Here is a 20,703-nt window from a genome sequence, read left to right as displayed (position 1 = left end):
GGTACTCCATATCAGCGACCTCAGCAGTCATTAGACATCTTTAGAGCAGAATGGGGCGCTCTGCGGAAATCACGGACTTTGAACATGGGCAGGTGATTGTGTGTCACTTGTCATACGTACGTACGTGACATTTTCACACTGATAAACATCCCTAGGTCCACTGTTTCCGATGTGATACTGAAGTGGAAACATGAAGGGACACGTACAGCACAAAAGCGTACAGGTCGACCTCATCTGTTGACTGACAGACCGCCGACAGTTGAAGAGGGTCGTAATGTGTAATAGGTAGACATCTATCCAGAACACCACACAGGAATTCCAAACTGCATCAGGATCCACTGCAAATACTAGGACAGTTAGGTGGGAGGTTGAAAGCTTGGATTTTATGGTCAAGTGGCTGCTCATAAGCCACACATCGTGGCAGTAAATGCCAAACGACACCTCGCTTGGGGTAAGGAGTGTAAACATTGGACAATTGAACAGTGGAAAAACGTTGTGTGGAGTGACAAATTATGGTACACAATGTGGCAATCAGATGGCAGGGTGTGGGTATGGCGAATGCCCGGTGAACATCATCTGCCAGTATGTGTAGTACCGGCAGTAAAATTCGGAGGCAGTGGTGTTACGGTGTGGTTGTGTTTTTCATGGAGGGGGCTTGCACCCCTTGTTGTTTTGCAAGGCACTATCGTCCGCAGCTTGTGGTCGTGCGGTAGCGTTCTCTCTTCCCACGACCGGGTTCGATTCCCGGCGGGGTCACGGATTTTCTCTGCCTCTTGATGACTGGGTGTTGTGTGATGTCCTTAGGTTAGTTAGGTTTAAGTAGTTCTAAGTTCTAGGGGACTGATGACCATAAATGTTAAGTCCCATAGTGCTCAGAGCCATTTGAACCGTGGCACTATCACAGTACAGGCCTACATTGATGATTTAAGCACCTTCTTGCTTCCCATTGTTGAAGAGCAATTCGGGGATGGTGATTGCTTCTTTCAACACGATCGAGCACCTGTTCGTAATGCACGGCCTGCGGCAGAGTGATTACACGACAGTAACATCCCTTTAATGGGCTGACCTTCAGAGAGTCCTGACCTGAATCTTATAGAACACCTTTGGGATGTTGTTGAACACCAACTTCACCAACCAACTTCGTGCCAGGCCTCACCGACTGACATCGATACCTCTCCTCTGTCCAGCACTCTGTGAAGAATGGACTGCCATTCCCCAAGAAACCTTCCAGCACCTGATTGAACGTGTGCCTGTGAGAGTGGAAGCTTTCATCATGGCTAAGGGTGGGCCAACACCATATTGAATTTCAGCAGTACTGATGGAGTGCACCACGAACTTGTGAGTCATTTTCAGCCAGGTGTTCGGATACTTTTGATCACATAGTGTAACTTGTCCACAACAATGAGAGGTTGACAGAATGGGATACACAAAAATGTCCTTGCCACCTGTGGAGTGGCAGAGCATGACGAGTTAACTCATCCACATCAGCTAAAGGCTTAATAAACACTTCTTCAGTGCCTTCCTAGGGAAAGTTATTCTGGCATATTTTCAGCGTGCGTAAACACTTAACCCAGTCTTCCACATTGGCTTTGTAAGTTTATTTCTGTGGAAAAAACTGTACATGTTTAATTTGTAATCTGGAATTTCTGGATGCTATCTTTCCTTTCACTAGTGTCCACACAGTTTCTGTCAGCCTCACACCCTGATTGCCTATTTCTTGTGCTAAGATGTCAGGTTCCAATTTATTGTAAAGGTCCTTACGCTGGATGTCCTGTCACCATAACTAGCAAAGAAAAATAACAATACTAGATTATGTAAATCATTGCTCTCTGCGTGCTATACACTGCTGTACAGTGATCGTGTAAGCGAATGGTGGGTAGTGATAGAGGTGCAAAGCCATGCCGGTAGCAGTACTGCCACATAAACTTTGTTGACAATACATGTTTGTTTGGTAGTTGTTGCTTCTTAAGATGCAACCTGAACACTGTGGCAGTCATGTGTACACGAGCCAGACTAGGTGCAAGGCATCTCGTTCGCACTTGGGAATTGAGGAAGGACAAAAAAGGGTAGGAGATTAAAATTTCTCTGGGTTAAATAATCCGAACCTAGATCTTTTTCTGGTGTAAAATTGCTTAACGTCGATACAATTTATTTACTTGCGCTGTATAGTGCCCTCATCTTGGAGACAAATGACTATCTTTCAACTAGTATTGATTTTCTCTGCTTCTGGGAGCACCAGCAAAATTGTTAAGTCATCGTGGACAAGCTGTACTTTCTCCCTTGTTGCCTCAGTGTCAGTAGTGTAGTTTTTTGGTAAGACGATTGTAGTCGTGCACTCACCTTCTCATTCATTGCTATATTCTTTACTTCTCACCTTCCACTAGCATGTATGGCTTTTGTGAATTACGCATTAAATACTCGATAATGAAACAGGCTCTCTTTATAGAGTCTGTTACATTTTGTGTGCCACCTATTCCGAATCTGCGATCTGCCTGCATTGGCTTGTTTGCACATTCATGATACGTGTGGGTGGATTTCAGCAGTTCTGCTCAAAACCTGCAGCTCTTTGTCCCTGTGTTGGGTGGTTGTCATGTCTGTACAATTTTCTGTACAGCCCCGTGAATTGCACGGACAAATCGTATTGTGTCAGTTGGCTTTAATAATGACTTTATCTTAATTGGGGCGGGTGTGGACTTGCAGAAATTGAGGCCTCTTAGCCTCTCTTCCCAGAATGTCTTCATTTTTTCATTTCTTTCCTTTATCTCCTCCTCAGAAATGCAATGTATGAAACTCCTTTTTAGTGGCTTCTGTTTAAACGATTTTATGCCATTGACTTTGCTTCCGAATTCTTCAGTTTGTGCCATCTCCAGTTTAATTCCAGTTTCTCGTGCATCTCATTTGACTTCTTGTACCCACTCAGAGGTGGATTTTAATGCTGTGACGAAATTGAAGATCTTTTTGCTCATTCAGTTTTCATCCATTCTTACTTCGTGTCCATAAAATTTCACTTGTTGTCATATTCTGTCTGTGATCATTCCGGTGTACTTTTAGAGCTCCTAGTTTTCCTTATTCTTCAGAGTCACATCAGTAATCTTATGGGATCCCTGGAATTTCCTGGGCATCTTCCTTTCCTTTCCTTTCCTTTCCTTTTTTACTTAAAATAGCTCCATCCATTTTTATAATTGTATTGCAACACCCAGCTTTGGCCTCAAAAGATATTGCTTATTAATTGTATCTGTTCTGTGTTAGTTTGTAAGTGAGGGGTAATTTTCTAGCTCTCTGTTGATTGCCTCTTCATCTGGTCCATTTGGTTGGATCCATTCTCCTAAGTAGTTGAATGATTCTCCCCTCTTTTTAATTGTTAAACCATTTTTGTGAAAATTCAGCCAGTGGTTTTAGTATTTCTGTTTAGTGAAAGTAAGCAGTTTCATAGAAATGTTTTTCCTTTTTAACCTTCCCAAACTTATCCCTCTCTCCTCCTCGATGAAGGAACTATCAGTTTGAAAGTTTCATTAATATGAGGTCTGTTCAAAAAAATTCTGGAACTTTGTCCACAAAATTTTTCTGTTCTTACCTTTTACTTATGGTGCATAGTCTCCTTCGAAGTACTCTCCTTCACAATTGATACATTATTCCCAATGCTATTTCCACTTCTGGAAGCACTCTTGGTATGCCTCTTGCTGGATCGAGCAAAGCACAGTTACTGAATTTTCTTTTATCTCTTCTACTGTTGCAAACCTTCATCCTTTCAACAGGCTTTTTTACTTTGGAAATTAAAAGAGAAAGTCAGTAGGGGCCAGGTCCGGAGAATACGAAGGATGAGGCAGCACAGTGATTTGGTTTTTTCTGCAATAGTCACACATCAACAGGGATGAATGTGTGGGTGTGTTGTCATGATGCAAGAGCTGTGAATTGTCTTGCCCAATTTCAAACCATTTCCTTGTCACATTTTCTCGCAGGCATCTCAACACTTCATGATACTACCATCGATTAACAGTTTGTTCCTGTGGGACGAATTCATGTTGAACTAATCCTTCAAATTCAAAGAAAACTGTTAACCTGATCTGACAAACATTTTGTGGTCTTAGAGACACTTTCCCACCCATTGTGAAGATTGAACCACGGTCTCAACATAACTGTAGACGCATGTTTCATCACCAGTTATGATTCTCTTAAGGAATATCTCATTCTCATATGCGCAATCCAAAAGCTCTTTACAGGCTGCGAGGCGAAGAGTTTCTCATCTTGGCAGCAGCACGATGCATTGCAAGATGCTGTATCAGGATTTCATGATACGATCCAACTGAAATGTTACATTCTTCTGCTCTCTGTTGGACAGTGTGTCTTCGATTGGCACACACAATTTCATTGACGTTTTTCACATAAGCATCATTGGTAGACGGCCAAGGACATCCTGGACGAAGATCAACTTTAACTTCTGTCTGGCCATTTTTAAAACGTGTGAACCGTTCGTAACAGAGTACAGCTGTAGCACTCATCACTGTAGGCTTCCTGCATTATTTTGTGTGTCTTTAAAGCATTTCTCAATTTTCACGCAAAATTTAAGGCACGTGCATTGCTTCTCCAACTCTACTGTCTCGAAATTCGCAAACTGTGCAACGCAATGTTCTACTCAGTGTAGCACTGAACAATAACTAACAGCCATACAACAATGAAACTTCAGACAGTTACACATTAAACACAGACGTGCAGGGACGTAAACCACATTTCGTTCTAACACACCATTGGCGCGACATTTCGAATGTTCTGGAATTTTCTGAGGCTACCTCATGTATGTATTTCATGTGTGTATCTGTGGTACTGACACTGGGCATGAAGTAATGGACCATCCTGCAATTCGGTCTATCAAGTAATTAATGCTTACATGTGTAAAATATACCACCACATGAATATTGTTGTGTAAAATAAGTTAAATTAATTTGTTTTCACAAAGTTGGACTCACATGATTGAGTATAATAATTATTCCAATGCAAAGGCCAGACCTGTACACAGTATTAATGGAATATCATTCTAGAGGCTAATTTAATGAAATTATGGGATGTCTAATTACTTCCCCTTATATCTTCTGATTACAGCTTTAACAATTCCGAGTTGGAGTCATGATTTCCAGTTCAGTGGCATACAAAAATTACTGACGAAATGCCCTTCCTTGCAAAGATGATGAAATTACCCAGTTTCTCATTCACTATTAACATGTATGATCACTTTTTTGATTTGGTCTCAAAGGGACTGACTGCATACAAAAGCATTCCAGTCCTGACTCGTCGATGTAGTAGTCATAGGATACTAAATTTTTTTGTCCTGCGGAGTGCACAATTTTATATTTGTGAACATTTTACAGCAGGTTACCAGTCTTTGCAGACCGTTGATGCCTTATTAAAATTCCACATTGCTACACTTACTACTCTTAGTGATTTTTGCTGAACCTTACATTAATTTACATTCCACAGTTAATGTCGATTGTATGTTCTTGCACTTTGCTCCGAGACTGGGATTGCAGTTATCGGTTGCAGTACATAGTATAAAAAAATATTTCCAGTTGTCGAGTGTGACAAAAGTGTTCAGTTGCCGAGTCTCCGGCACCAGTGTCGGAGGGTCAACTGTCGGACGATTGTCGTGAAATTGGAAGTTAGCGACGTTACATAGCAACGTCCTGCAACTGTGGATTGGTGTTACAGAGACTGAGTGCCGAGATGGCGGCGACGATCCTGCAGCTGCACCTGTGGGCTCCCAGCAGCTGGCTGGGCGGTGGCGAGGAGGGCCCGCAGAAGCCGACCAGCAACGAGGTGAGTACACCCTCGGCTGCCACCTGGCTCATCTGAAACTGGTCCACAGAATGCACTGTAAGGCAAAAAATGGCACCACAGAGGAATTGTCTCAGTGGAACGTAAGTGGGTTGATGTGATGTACGTGTACAGACAAATGACTACAATTTCAGAAAAATAGAATGATTTATTCACAAATTGAGCCAGTCAGTAATGCGTCGGTCCACCTCTAGCTCTTATGCTAGCAATTATTTGGCTCGGCATCGGTTGAGAGACTATTTGGATGTCCTCCTGAGGTACATCGTGTGAAATTCTGTCCGATTGTTGCGTTAGATCGTCAAAATCACTAGTTGGTTTGGGTGCCGTGCCAATAGTGCTACAAATGTTCTCAACTGAGGAAAGATCTGAAGACCTTGCTGGCTGAGGCAGGATTTGGGTAAACATTAAGATATGCAGCAGAAACTCACAATGTGCAGGTGGGCATTATCTTACTGAAATGTAATCTCGGGACAGCTCGCTGTGAAAGGCAACAAAACGAGGCGCAGAATATTGTCCATGTACCACTGTACTGTAAGGGTGCCACGCGTGAAACTGAAGGGGTCCTGTTGTGGAATGAAATGGCACCCCAGACCTCTCGACTCTGGGTTGTCGGGCTGTACGGTGCACGACAGCCGGGTTTATAACCCACTACTGTCCAAGGCATCTCCAGAAATGTCTTTGCTGGTCATCGGGACTCAGTTTAAAGTGGGATGCATCATAGAAGACAGTCCTAGTCCAGTCAATGAGATTCCAGGCTGAATGTGCCCGACACCCCTGCAGATGGGGTTGTCGCTGTAGAGAGGTCAGTGGTGGTCCAGGCCAATGGGGGCTGTGAGCTCTGCCATTGTTTCGTCAGCCGCCTTTTAATGGTACAGTAGAGCGTCTATTATCTGAAGTAATTGGGGGACATGGGTGTTCAGAAAACTGGTTTGTTTGGATAATCGAACTGTACGTGTTTATTTGCCAAAAAGAAGTACTGTACAGTAAATTTATTCATAAAAACAGGCATCTCTTTTAGTATTAGAAAGTAGCATACAAAGACAACTTCAGTAGGAATATATGTAGTATGTGGCAAGGTTTATTAAACAAAAATATATACATATTACATATGCATTTTGCATGAACAATGCACACATGATACAAAATTAACGTTTAAAAAATCCTTTATTTTGGTCTGTCTAAGCAAGCCTACACACTTACGAGCAGCTAAGTCACGTGAGAAGCTCTTCTTGGGGGTGCGCAATCCTTCAAACTGCGCGGAGCGGCACGCCTCAACTCTAAGCTGGCGCAGCTGTTGCTGTGAACAGCTTTGATACTGCCGCTACTTCTACTGCCAGTGCCGAGCTGACAGAAGTGTGCAGATTGTTGAAACACAGCGACTGACGGCTCGGCGGGTCAGCAGCGCCTCGTGAAGGCCCCATTAGAAGCAATGTTCTGCCAGCGGTGGCCCAGTGCGGCGACTACTGTGGGAAACTTGGTTTGGGAGTGAGGGGATGATGGAGAGTAATAGGTGCAAGCGAGTACCCAGTTCGGTTAAGCGGTCGTTCAGTTGACCGACGTTCGGATAATCGACGCTGTACTGTACTTGCAGTCACTGAAGCACCAGTTGCACGTCGGATTAACGGTAATGGGGAATCCGGGGCTCTGGGTGCCTCTCTGACGATTGTTCACGCGCCTCATTCTGTCATCTCTGTATGTCGACCACTCGTTTCTCGACACTGTGTTCGATCGCAGTTTACCCGTTCCTCCCGGCATCGTCAAACAGTGGCATCGCCCGTATTCGAATGTCGAACCATTTGCCGATAACTCCGACCGGATTCTCTGAACCGAACTACACGTCCTCTCTCAAATGCTGACATCTGCGTACAGTACTCTTTGTCTGTGAGGCATATTTACTGTCCAATTGAGTACGTGTAATGGAATTTGCGAAGACTTTATGCACTGGTTATCGACGCATCCCGTTTACGACCTCTGACAGCTGCACGGTGAAATTGCGTTACAGCTTCTCACATTCATCCGTCAATTGCCAAAAGTATACAGTTCTGCATTTTCCATTAATATCTGTACGAATATAAATTTGTGACCAATTTGCGTAAATCCTTCGTGGTGTGTCACGTTTTTATTTCCGATAATACCGATGCAGGATAGAGTGCAGTGCTCAATTCATCAAACTGAGGTGTGTGATATAGCAGCAGTAGTGCTTTAAGTGTTCTGCTGTAGTTCTTCCGTGGTGTGAGGACTATCTGAGTACACATGATATTCAATTTGCCCACAGGTAAAGTAGCAGGGAAAGAGGAAAGAAGGTAGGGGTGGCCAGGACACTGCACTGCCTCTGCCGATTGTCCTCCGCAGAGGACCTCGTGCACTCGTGACGTTGTCACAGCAGTGCGTGTTACAGTTTCTGAATGTGCCAGTTAGTGTTAACAGTTTGATGAAAGAATTGCATTACAAAGTGGACACAAGAAACTGCACACCAAACAACAGTCTCAAGATGATGCAACAGCTCTCGGTAAAGTACTAATGGGAATTTTATGTGCCCTAGGGCCATGTGACTATAATACCAGTGAGTCACTTTTGGAATTGGCCAACTTGTACAAATATCTGGTGTAATACTTTGTATTGATTAACACACGATCACATAGACTCAGTCTAGGGTAAAGCAGGCGATCGGTAGAATACTGGGGAAGTGCAATCATTCTACGAAGGACATTGCTTACACATCACTTGTGTGACAGGTTCTAGAATATTGCTCAAGTGTGTGGGATCTGTACCAAATAGAACTAACAGAGGATATTGCATGTATACAGAGAAGGGCAGCACGAATGGTCACAGGTTTGTTTGTTCCGTACAAGAGTTACTGAAGCAACTGAACTGACAGACTCTTGGAGATAGATGTAAACCACCCTGAGAATGTCTATTAACAAACTTTTGAGAACCGGCTTTAAATGACAATTCTAGAAATACTACACAGCAACATGTGAATGTGAATGTAATGGGAAGAAACTCAAATAACCGGTACAGTGGGACGCCCCCTCTGTCATGCACTTCAGTGATTTGCAGAGTATAGATGTAGATGACGTGTGAGCCCCCAGGTTGAATTGCACCTGATATGAAGAAATAGAAAAAATGAGGTTGCAGTAGTCCACATTCCATTTCACTAAGAAACGACTGACTGAACTCGCATGCAGAAGTTTATCTGTAATCTCGTGCACAACAGAATCTACTATGATGGCCAGGTCTTGTGTTCATCACGGAGAGGCAGTTTGTCACCAGTCTTATAAATATTTTTCTGGGTCAATTTTATTTTGTCCGCTTTTTATCCTCATCCCCCCGGTCATGAATTTTCACGCAAGCCCATAAGAAAAATTGTACTAATGTCAAGATAGTTTTTGTATTCTGCTGCTTACTAGGAAGGGGAATCAATAGACTGAAATCCTTGCCTGTATTGTCTATAATATGCTTTGATGAATAGTGATTGACATTAAATATTAATGTAGTGATAAGAGTTAGATACCTGTTTGTTACTGGCAATGGCAGTACTATCTTGTCTGTTGTAAAGGCATGCTAAGATAGTAAATGTGTTGCTAAAGCTCTGGAATACAGTACCACAAGTGCCACCACCTAGCAAGATTTTCACAAACAGTTATGTGAAACGAGGGTGTAAAATGCCAATACTTAGTACTTACCAAGTTCACTACTTGCTAATGGCGTATTGTGATAAAGAATGTTGTGTTTAAGTTTCTTATTGTTACTTGGGATGCGTTTCGACAGTTCCTTCAACCCACATTAGATAGAACTGCCAAAAACAAGTATTCTGAGACTCAATTGAAAGGGATTACAATTCCCCAGCGTTCGATAGTAACAGATTCGGAGCTTTCCCCACTATCAAAATCGTGAGCTACCTGTGAGCAGGGGGAAGGACGACGACGAATATCGGCAGCAGTCGATGCTCGAGCAGTGTGTAATGAAGCAGGGTTGCCCACTGCTATCCTGTTTTGGTTTTACACTCCTTCAGTAACTTAGTTAAGCAATGAACTTTTATTTTTTTTCATTTTCACTACTCAGATTCCGACTACAGATTCTGTGGCCTTCAGCCACATAGTACAGAATTCAGAAATAGTTTAAATAAAATTCCCCTAGTAAAATCTATTATTTCAGTACATTCTAATGTCTATTCTGAAAGTAATGAGATAATCAGTTTTATTGGAAATGCATACTATTAACAGTTATGGACAATGACTTATATTTTGTAATACATAGTAAGTAAAATTCGAGTGAGCTAGTAGATCAAATTCATCTATAAGACTGCATCCAAAAGAAACCTTAATTTTATTGATTCCAGCAAAGTGTTTAAATTAACCTAAAGTCTATTATTTAAATAGATATTAAGACTTAAAATCTGTAGCCTGTATGACTTTCAGTGCCAATTGTGACCAAACTACCAAATAATTCAGAGATCTGTTTTGATACTTTTGCTACCTTTATTTTTCTATGTAAAATGACTCTAGTCTCAACTTTGTAAGTGGATTAATTAAGAATTAAGTAAATTTGAATATGTAAGAATTATTGCTCAAAAGGGCTGCCGTGGTTATATGTCAGGAATTCCCACGGCGGATGGATAAGTTAGTACCGCGTATTTAAATTGATACAGCTCACTCGTGTTATTTAAATAATAAAACCCAATAGTTAACTTCAAAACCAGTTAGAAAGGATCATTTTAACCCTGGGAAATTATAAACTATAATATATTAACAGAAATAGTCAAATATTCAAGCGCTCGTCTATATAAGGTCCGAGCTGGTGCAGCTCTAGTTAGTTCTCGGTCAGATTCTCTTGGAGCAAAAGTGCGGCAAGTTGGTAATTGTAATTGTGAACTTTGTTAAAGACTGGAAGTTTTTGACCTACCTAAGGTGACTATTAAGTGTAAGAGACTTGGTCACATGAATATTGTGTGTGCGAGTGATAACAAATAAATCGCACTGTGGTTGACATAAATGTTCGACAATGAATACGATCTTGACTTTTGATTTTGGAAAACTTAACCTAGGATCCTGGCTTCTTAATTTCAGTGTGATTTAGGTGAGACGGACGCAGCTACCAGGAAGACAATATTGAATAAGCAAAGCAAGGTAGTTAGAGAACACTGCGCACTATCTGCTGGGTGAGGAAATGTTTCAATACCGGTACATCCGGTTGTGACGTGAACTTTAAGTGGCACTAATAAATAAGGATACAGCCCGGCGCGTTACATGTGGTGCCCCGGGTGAGGAAACATGTCACGGAACATTACAAGTGGTGCCCCGGGTGAGGAAACAGCCCGGCACGTTACAAGTGGTAGTCAAATTATATTCGTCTAGTGAACCTGGCAAATTTTGGCACCTTGTCCCAGCTTGGAGGTGGGGAACCCAGAAGTTATAATGCGTCTCCTGTGCTAAATGTATAATAAAGGAAACATTCATATAAAAAGGAAACATTGTTATAAAAAATCTTAAAAATTCGGTTGCAGATCCTGCAGTGGCTGCTGTGCCTGACAACGAAGGTGCTCTGCGAGGGCGGTCTGGGCCTGTGCGTCGTGGGCGGGCGGCGTACGCTGGCAGAGTACCGCCTCATCTCGGCGCTGCTGTCGCGGGCCTCGCTGCACCGGATCAAGGCCGCCCTCGCGTGGGCGGTCGCCGCTGCTGTGCCCGAGCTGTACTAGTCGCACGATGCACTTCTGACGGTGGAGCCGGAGAGCTCGGAATGTGGGTATATTGCTAGAGTTGGAGATGTCGACCTGAAAATTATAAAATTTTAATCTGTATCGGGTCGTGAAACGCACAGGACACCAGTTGCGGAAGCCTGTGTACTTAACTTTTGTACGACTCTAATAAGCTGATCGAAACCGGCAGCGTGGCATTTAGATGCACCTGACCACTCGCTGTGAAATGCAGTATGTCACAGTTACTGGCAAGTTCGTCCGTTGCCGAGTGAGTTGCGATATCTGCCGATTCGAGCACTCCGCTCGGATAGGGTGATTTCTGAGCTCTCGAGTATCCGACACTTGCTATTGGAGGCCAGCTGGCAGAAAAGCCTTTACAAATCAATTAATTATGTTTCTTATGGCATATAAAAGGGGCAGTATGGGACAGATACGCAATTTCATAAAAATATTAAAACACTAAAAATTTATAATTTTATGTGCTAATAAATTCTCACTTATTAAAATACTACGGGTTGCTATGTTTTGGTCAAATGGAGTTCTCAGAGAAACTGAACACTTCAGCCCTGTCTGCAAAGGACCTCTTCGAGGGTACCTATTCAGACTACAGTCGGTACGAAGCCAAAGTACGAATCGCACACTGATAGAAGCTACGAACTACCCTCCGTCCCCTTACAAAAGGTACATGCTCCACAGATAGGGACAAAACATTTCATTTCTCCAGGAAAATCAACCCTGACACACTAACCTGGACTACTTTAAGTGTAATATTTCTGGCCACAAAACTTTAGGTTTAAAACTGATCAACTTTGTCAGGGATTTCCAAAACACGTGGCCTGTGTTTGTACATATCCTCATAAATATGCTACATATTTAAAAAAAAATAGCAGCATTTATGTTCTTGTGATTAGATTTATATATTTTTTTAATTTATGACATCAGTTGCATACTCACTGTAACCCAGGATATTGTTTCTTAATTGCGATATTTATCGTAGTGTCAGCAGTGACATCTGTAATGGCTTACTGTTATCAAAAACTGTAAAATATAACATTGTGTTAATACTGCATGTTTAGTATGAGAAAAACTGGCAATTTTTAATACACTCAAAACAAATCATGCAGTGGAAAGTTAAGAAAAAGTGTAATAACTTTAAATTGGGTTTAAATGTGAATTCCATTAGACCAAAGCACAATTGTCTGGAACATTTTATTAACTGTGTCATGTCTGGCGGTGGAAGTTTACATTTTACAGTTACAAATTTTATATCTGCATAGTTGTATGTGACCAGCTGAATCTGCTTTACACAGACATTGTGCCCAACTGCACACTCGACACAGTTTAGCTGAAACCGCACAGCAGAATAAATGTCACCACGATGCTACAGCGACATTCCCCCAGCCTTATGGCCTGTGGTTTGTTGGGCAATGGTTGCCTTGTGTTTGCTGTTCTATTGCGTGCTGCTGATTTCCTGTACTGATGGGTTTTTTAAACTAAAATGAACATCCTGTACTGATTGTTGTGGCTTACTTCAGATTTTGTGTGCTTTTATTCTGCTTTTTACAGATGTCAGGACATCTGTAAGAAAAGCTGAGCCTTCTAAGCATGTCACTGAAGTAACAAAAAGAACAGCTCGTAACGAGACTACCACAACCTTTGTCGTGGATAGGCACTTGTAACGTCGATAGTGTCATGAGCAATGTTTCACTCTACCTACACAAATCGATACCTAACCCACAATTAAGATCCAGTAATGAATAAAAGTTCTACGTACTAACACAATTTACTGCCGAGTCACAGCCTGTAAATGGATTTCGGGTGTAAACCATTCATTAACAGAGGATTGTGAGTGTAGAATAGCTAAATTCGGAAACAAAGTTGTGTTTATGTAAAGTGTGGCAGAAGTTGGTAACCATCACCTGATGGCTGTAGAGTACATACAAATATGTACCTCACATAAATTGATAGCACGTGTGCTGATTGTGGTATCGTGCAACCGATAATTCAGCAAATATAAACATTCGATGTCGAAAGTTTCTCACAAGAGTACCGTAAAAGAAATAGTCACTTAAACAGAGGATTGGCCAAAGCAAAATGGTTCTGACCACACACTGCCAGAAGGAAATCACATAAGGGGGTGTAGCAGACAATTGTGCTTGACAAGATACTGTGAAATTAAGAAAGTGTCATTCGTCAGACAAACTTTTCAGCGAGATTGCGTAAAAACGAAATTTATCTCCTCCTACAGTGTTCCAAAGTACTATAACCTCGGGAAGTACCTACCGCTATGCATTATTTTGTTATTGAATGATTGGAAAAGCTTCTAGTTCCTGCAATCCATTCAAAATTTTTAAGGACACTTCGTCATTTGTTTGTTCCGACAAAAAATTAATGGAACTGCATATAATCATACGTGCTCGATAATGAAGAACTGTCTTGCACTTATGATATATTTGAAGTCTGTAGTGCCGTGCTGCGTAGTCCCAAGATAGCGGCGACAGCACTCGTCATGTGCAGGCAGACACCCCCCCCCCCCCTCCAACCCCTGTAACAACTACGTAGTTATATTACCTTTTTCCTCCATTGTCACTGTCTCATTTTTCTTATTCTTTACATAACATCCATACCAGACATAGCATTAATTACAAAGTTTCCACACAAAACAATATAAAAATATGTTACTGTGTGTGTGTGTGTGTGTGGTGTACATGTGACATAGAGTTGTTTAGTTACAAGCTGTCCATGTTGTAGAAATGGAGATAGTCATTTCTATGTAATTTTTACTGTGTTTTTCATCTTTACTGAAACAATTATCACCTTGTGTATTGTTGTGATTTCCTTTCGCAGGGTGCTGTGTGGCTGTAGTTGTGCATAAGAGCTTGAAAGTTAACACCATTGTCCTGCTTCGAACTTCAGTTAACTTATTTGCATTGATTGCTTTTGTTCCTTAGATTCTATCTGGCGAGAGTCTATACATGGCTGTGAATATTGTTAACATTAACTTTTTCCTCTCCAAATGTAAGTTATTGTATATATGGAATAGAATTGCAGGAGAATTAGCCTCAAAGGGAGAACCTTGTGACTCCTTTTTCTTGTAAATGTTGAGGATCCACCGTTCTTATTTATCCTATGTTGAATTAATGAATTTGTTTCTCCATCTCTGCCGTCAGATTATCAGAAGTGTGGATTCTTTTGACTGTTTGGTGATTGATTAGCACACTTATGTGATTTATTGTAGATAGTATTATTTGTGATATGATTCCTCTTCATATTTTAATTACATTAATTTCAGTATTTCAGAAAATACATTAGCTTTAGTAGCTGTTTTTTAGCTGAGATCTGCTACTGTAATTTCATCAGTGTGTGTGTGTGTGTGTGTGTGTGTGTGTGTGTGTAAATATATATAAGAAAATGCTTTAAGAACACTCTTAACAATTAAAACAAACTCATTAAAGGCTGATAAAATGGAAAAATATTTCAGGTCTGCTACTTATTTGTGAATCATTACTACAAATGTATGTTTGTATGCTGAATGTTCCTTTCTTGACAATTTTGAATTGTTAAAAATATGCATATATGTAACACAAGAGTCATAGTAATATGTACTTAATACTGCACATTATCATAAGTTGCACTTTTATGTTACGTGAGATGTAGTGGAATATTGTGTACTGAATAGTATGTTAATAGTTGGTTTTCCTTGTGTGTTCTACGCTGTTCTTCCTTCTTTTTTCCTACTTTCATTGTCAGTTCAAAGAACAAGGTACAGTCTTGGTGCACTTGACTGATGTACAGTACTATTTAATGTGTTACTTTGCTTGTAAAAATATATTTTCCCATGACTTTCGTGTCAGAAAAGTGTAATAAAGCTATTTTTCTGTAAACATGTGTTTTTTACCGCACAGTTATGACTTGCTGGCTGCAGCGTAAGAATAATTGACATTTTATTTCTTAAACAAGTTTAGATTTTTTTGCACCCCTCCTCCTCCTCCTCCCCCCTCTTCCTGCAGCGACAGGAGTGTGCCTTTTGGTATAAGTGTGTACTTTTGCTAAAATTGGTAGAAAAAGAGCAGGAGGTCAAAAGATAATGAAGCAAACCATTTTCTGTTGCGTCTTTGTACTTGGGTTGGAACTTAAATAGTGGCAACTGTTTACTCACAACCAATACAAAACAGTTACACGTTTGCATCTGTTACTGTATTTCAAAGTAGTCACCAGCGTTGTGTAGAACCTGTTGCCTCCGACGTGGAAGGCGTAGTATACTGTTAGCAGAGCCTCTTCTGTTGATGGTGCAAATGGAGCGGTCTACTGCCTGTCGAATTTTTGGAGCAGTTATGAAGTGAATGCCACGAAGTGGTTCTTTCATCTTCAGAATCAAATAAAAGTCACAAAGGCTTAAGTCATATTACTTTTCATTTTTGGAGCATCACCTTCAACCAGCTTTGCAAAGAAGTGGCGACACTTTCTGTGCAACCCACCCTTCATTTTGCACGACAAAGCACGGTGTATACAGTGCAGGCTATGGCAGCTCCGTTCGGTCGATGGGACCATCCACCGTGTACCATCCACCGTACTCCACAGACTTAAGTCCTCGTAACTTTGATTTGATTCCGAAGATGAAGGAACCACATCATGGCATTCGCTTCAGAACTGTTCCAGAGATTCGACAGGCAGTAGACCGCTCCATTTGCACCATCAACAGAACGGGCTCTGCTAACGGTATCCTACTCCTTCCACATTGCTGGCAATGGGTTCTACACAGTGCTGGTGACTACATGTGCAAACATGTAACTCTTCTGTATCGGTTGCGAATAAATATTTGCCGCTATTTAAGTTCCAACCCTTGTACAAGCCACCCATCCTTCCACAATAGGTGAGTGGTTGTGTTTCCTTTATTTTATATGTATATTGTTCCATCCAGGAATTTTACATTTATATGTGAATATGTTACGGAATGTTCTGGGAGAATGTAAATAATTTGGGACTAAAGGTGACAACTCATCAAATACTAAAGTCGTAGACATGCAGTTAAACAAGACTGGAAACTGCTAGCTTTTGAACAAATCATTTGAGCAAGAGTGCTCAGTGATGTAGGTACAACAACAATGTGCCAGGATAGGGGGGGGGGGAGAAATTTTGTTGTATTATACTTCTTTACTTACACAATAATAGTGCAATGCTAATTTTTAAATAGCAGTAATACCAGAGAAGGAAAGTTGCTACTCACCATATAGCAGAGATGCCAAGTCGCGATAGGCACAACAAAAAGATTCGCACGATTATAGCTTTTGGCCATTAAGGACTTTGTCAGCAATAGACACACACACGTGCAAACGCTACTTGCCCACTCACCTGCAGCCTCAGAGAAAACACCCCCCCCCCCCCCCCCCCCCCCTTGAGGTTTTTCTGTATCCGCCACTAACCACTATCAAACTGGAGTCTTAAGTTTTGGAAACAGATGGCACCAAGTTGGGACTGTATGGAGGATATTGATGACAATGAAACTGAGACATCAGATTGTACATTACACACTACCTTGATACACACTACAATTTGGAGCCCCCTTCTAACTTGCATCAGCAAAGCGGGAAAGTCGACCGAGTAATACTGTGTGACTTGCCTTAACACGTAATGTGTTCTATAAGTCTGAGTAATGCACTACAACTCTCAAAAAACCCTGGGATCGGTCAACCTCTCAATCATATGGAATGGAGAAAATGCGAATAGTTTAGGAAAAAAGACCATAAATAATATAACCAATTTGTTGTACCTACACTTTCTAAACATATTGAAATTTAGTTTTAGTACTGTGTTAATCCAAAATAAAAAAGAAACCTTCTTTTCATTCTAATTTGTAATGTATACTTACTACTTACTCCTTGGCGGTACAGCCCATGTAGGGCGTCGGCCTCTCTGATGATCACAGCCCAATCCTGACAATTTTCTGCTAGTTTCCTCCATCTCCCGACTCCAATCTTTCTCAAATCATTTTCCACATTCTCCAGCCACCGTTTCCGGCATATCCCTTTACTCCTTTTGCCGCACGGATTTCCTGTGTGAATCTTTTTGACAGCTCGATCCTCCGACAGTCGCTCTGCGTGGCCCAGGACATCTCAATCTGTTACAATTAATTTCAGTCACCAAGTCTGGATTTCCATACAGCTCTTCCAATTCCTTGTTTCTCCATTACCCCGCCTCATACACGGCTCCAAAAATATTTCTTAATATTGTCCTCTCCCATTTTCTCAAGAGCTCATCTTCTGCTACAGTCATTGTCCATGTTTCTGAGCCATACATTACCACCGGTCTTATGACTGTTCACCTTCGATTTTCTGCTCAAGCTATGTGACTAAAGGATCTCGATCAGGGCCCAGTAAGCTCCATTTCCTGCAGCAGTCCTAGGTTTTATTTCTTTTATTCTGCGATCCTCTTAACAAGCACTCCCAGGTATTGGAACTTCTCACATCTCTCATAATTGCCTCTGTTCAACTTAAATAATTTCTCTTTAACAACAGCATTTTTCCTGTAAGCAAAGAGATACTGTGTTTTTGTTTTGTTTACTCTAAGTCCCAACTGTTCTGCCTCCTTTTCCAGTCTGGCAAATCTTCTTCCATTTGTTTCAAACTTCTAGACAGCATACACACATCATCGGCATAAGCTAGATTTTGGTGCATACGGTTAAACAGATTGCCACCTCGGTTATCATTCTCCACCCTTCGCCTCACTCTCTCCAACACTATGTTGAAGTGTGGTGCAGATAATACATCACCCTGTCTTAACCCTCGGTTGACCTCAAATTCTTTAGAAGGTTTTCCTTCTACTGTTACCCGACATTTTGTGCTGGTTAGGGTCATTAGTACCAGTCTGATAAGCTTACTTGCGAATTCCATCTCCATTAAGGTGTCATAGCTTTTTCCTTTTAACACTATCATAGGCCTGTTTAAAGCCTACAAAAAGCTGGTGTACATCCGCATTATATTCATAACACTTTTCCATTATTTGCCTTATAATGGAGATCTGATCAGTTGTTGATCTACCCCGTAGAAAACCACACTGGTAGTCCCCAAGTATTTCTTCTGTAATTGGTACAAGTATCATAGCAATGACTTTGGCTAATACTTTGTACACCACACTGACTAAAGCAATAATGTGATAATTTTCACAGTTTGCTTTGTCCTTTTTATGAATCAGGCATACAATGGCCATCTTCCACTGGTCTGGCATCTTTTCCTTTTCCCATATTTCCACTATCACCTGATGTACCAATGTTGTTGGATGTTCACCTTCACCCTTGATCATCTCTGCTGAAATGTTGTCATTTTACCTAGAGCCTTATTATTCCTTAGGCTTTTAATTGCCTTCCTAACTTCCTCTATTGTTGGTATAGGTACAGGTCTTTCATCCTGACTTACATTCTGCCACGGTTGGTTACCCTCTGTTTCATTTTCTTCCAGAACTTTTTTTTCTGCAGTAACATTCAGCAGCTTACTGAAATATTTGGCCCATCAGTCTAGAACCTGTTCTTCTCTTCCTATAAAATTTCCTTCTTTATCTCTGCAGAATACTGTACAGTTCATAAACTGTCTTGTAGGAGTTTCTGACTTCTTGATCGGTATACTCTTCTTCTGTCTCCATAATCTACCTCCTCTCTAATTCTCATTTCTGTATTCTGAAAATCCTATCTGCCTCTTTCCTTTTCTTCACGAATTCTTCTGTATTAGATCTTGTTGTCCAGTTTATCATTTTCTTCCTTGCCTCATTTCTCTCTTCCGCTGCTAAACAATCTTCATTGTACCGTCCTGTCCTTTTCACCCTTTCTTCTAAACCTAAAACTTCTTCTGCAGTTTCTTGTAGAGCCTCTTTAATAATACTCCACTTTCCCTTCTATGCTTTCCAGAGCTTGGCTTTGTTTAGCCTCACATTTCTTCTGCAGTTCTGTTTCATACTTTTCGGATATTACCTTCTCTTTCAATTTTGAAACACTGTATCTTTGCGTAGCTTTTCTCTTCCCTCTGGATCTGTAGATGGCTATGCATTGTCTGTATTTCACTCTTACCATATAATGATCCAAATTGCAATCAGCGCCCCCCCCCCCCCCCAAACGAACTTTTGAGAGGACTCTGGCCCAGTCAGGCCCTATGGAGTTGGCGCCTGTGCTAATACTACGCCTGATTCTTCCTTTATCGACCTCATCGATGTTATGTCCTTGGTCGCCATGTCTCTTGCTTTAGCAGTCCATAGGAGTTGCCTGCTATCCGGTCTTCTTTCCAGCTCTTCATACACCTCTTCCATTGCCTCAGCCTTTCATTTTGCCACTGGTCTTTTTGCATTCTGTTTTGCAGTCCTGTAGGCTTCCCTGTCCTCCTGTCTTCTTGTTAAGTCCCATTTTTTGCATCTTTCTACACTTCTGTCGCTTTCTGAACCTCCTCATTCCACCACCATGCCACCTTATCTTCTGGTGGTTCCTTTCCTGTGGTTACACCAAGAACATCTTTTTCAGCTCTTGTAATTTCATTGCTATTATAACTCCACCACTCCTGTACATCCTCTGGTAATTTCACTTCTCTTAATACTGCTTCCTTGAATTTTTCTCGCAACACCTCTTCTTTCAGTTTCCACTACTTTATTCTTTGTTCTCCTCACTTTATACATTTATATCTTTTCCCACTACCACAATCGGCCACTATGAGTTTGTGTTGTGCAGCCACACTTTCACAATGAGGAAACAATAAATAATTTAAATCTTTCTAACAAGGAAACTGAAATAAATATTAATATTGGTGATAGTTGTTTTCGCCACTCTATATGACTTATGATGTTATTCACACTGATGGAACTGATTTTCCTGCATATGATAGCAAATAAAAAAATTAAAATAATTGATAATTATGTTTCAAAATTGTTTGGTTATTGGTAATAAAGGAAATTGTTTAATTTCTACTCTTTCGAATGAATTAAATATGGAAGGACATATTCTTAACAAAGGAAAAATTAAAACTAAACAAAATGAAATACGTTATCCATTAGAATTTTTTGGCGGATTTTTTGAAGATCATAAAGAAATTATGTTTGAAGGTGATTTAACTGTGATTTATACTTGGAGTGCGAGAAAACATCAAGAAGATCCTATTCTTCATTGGACTATTAATAATTGTACACTTTCAAAAGAAAGTAAAATT

At 40.9% G+C, this 20,703-nt stretch overlaps 1 protein-coding gene across 1 annotated transcript in view; it reads left to right on the top strand.

The window, feature by feature from the left end:
- LOC126213313 (serine/threonine-protein kinase Pink1, mitochondrial) overlaps window positions 1-15,408 on the top strand; it is an 84,549-nt gene extending 69,141 nt beyond the window's left edge. Inside the window, exons 8-10 of the mRNA XM_049940998.1 lie at window positions 5,701-5,808; window positions 11,333-11,567; window positions 14,372-15,408. Of these exons, the coding sequence (XP_049796955.1) occupies window positions 5,701-5,808; window positions 11,333-11,524 (300 nt within the window). The 3' untranslated portion in view covers window positions 11,525-11,567; window positions 14,372-15,408. The remainder of the gene's footprint in view (window positions 1-5,700; window positions 5,809-11,332; window positions 11,568-14,371) is intronic.
- The last annotated feature ends 5,295 nt before the right edge of the window (window positions 15,409-20,703 follow it).

Source organism: Schistocerca nitens, chromosome 11, assembly GCF_023898315.1.
Source record: "Schistocerca nitens isolate TAMUIC-IGC-003100 chromosome 11, iqSchNite1.1, whole genome shotgun sequence".
Taxonomy (NCBI): Eukaryota; Metazoa; Arthropoda; class Insecta; order Orthoptera; family Acrididae; genus Schistocerca; species Schistocerca nitens.
The sequence above is the reverse complement of the archived record's forward strand: the minus strand, read 5'-3'. Positions and strand labels throughout refer to the sequence as shown.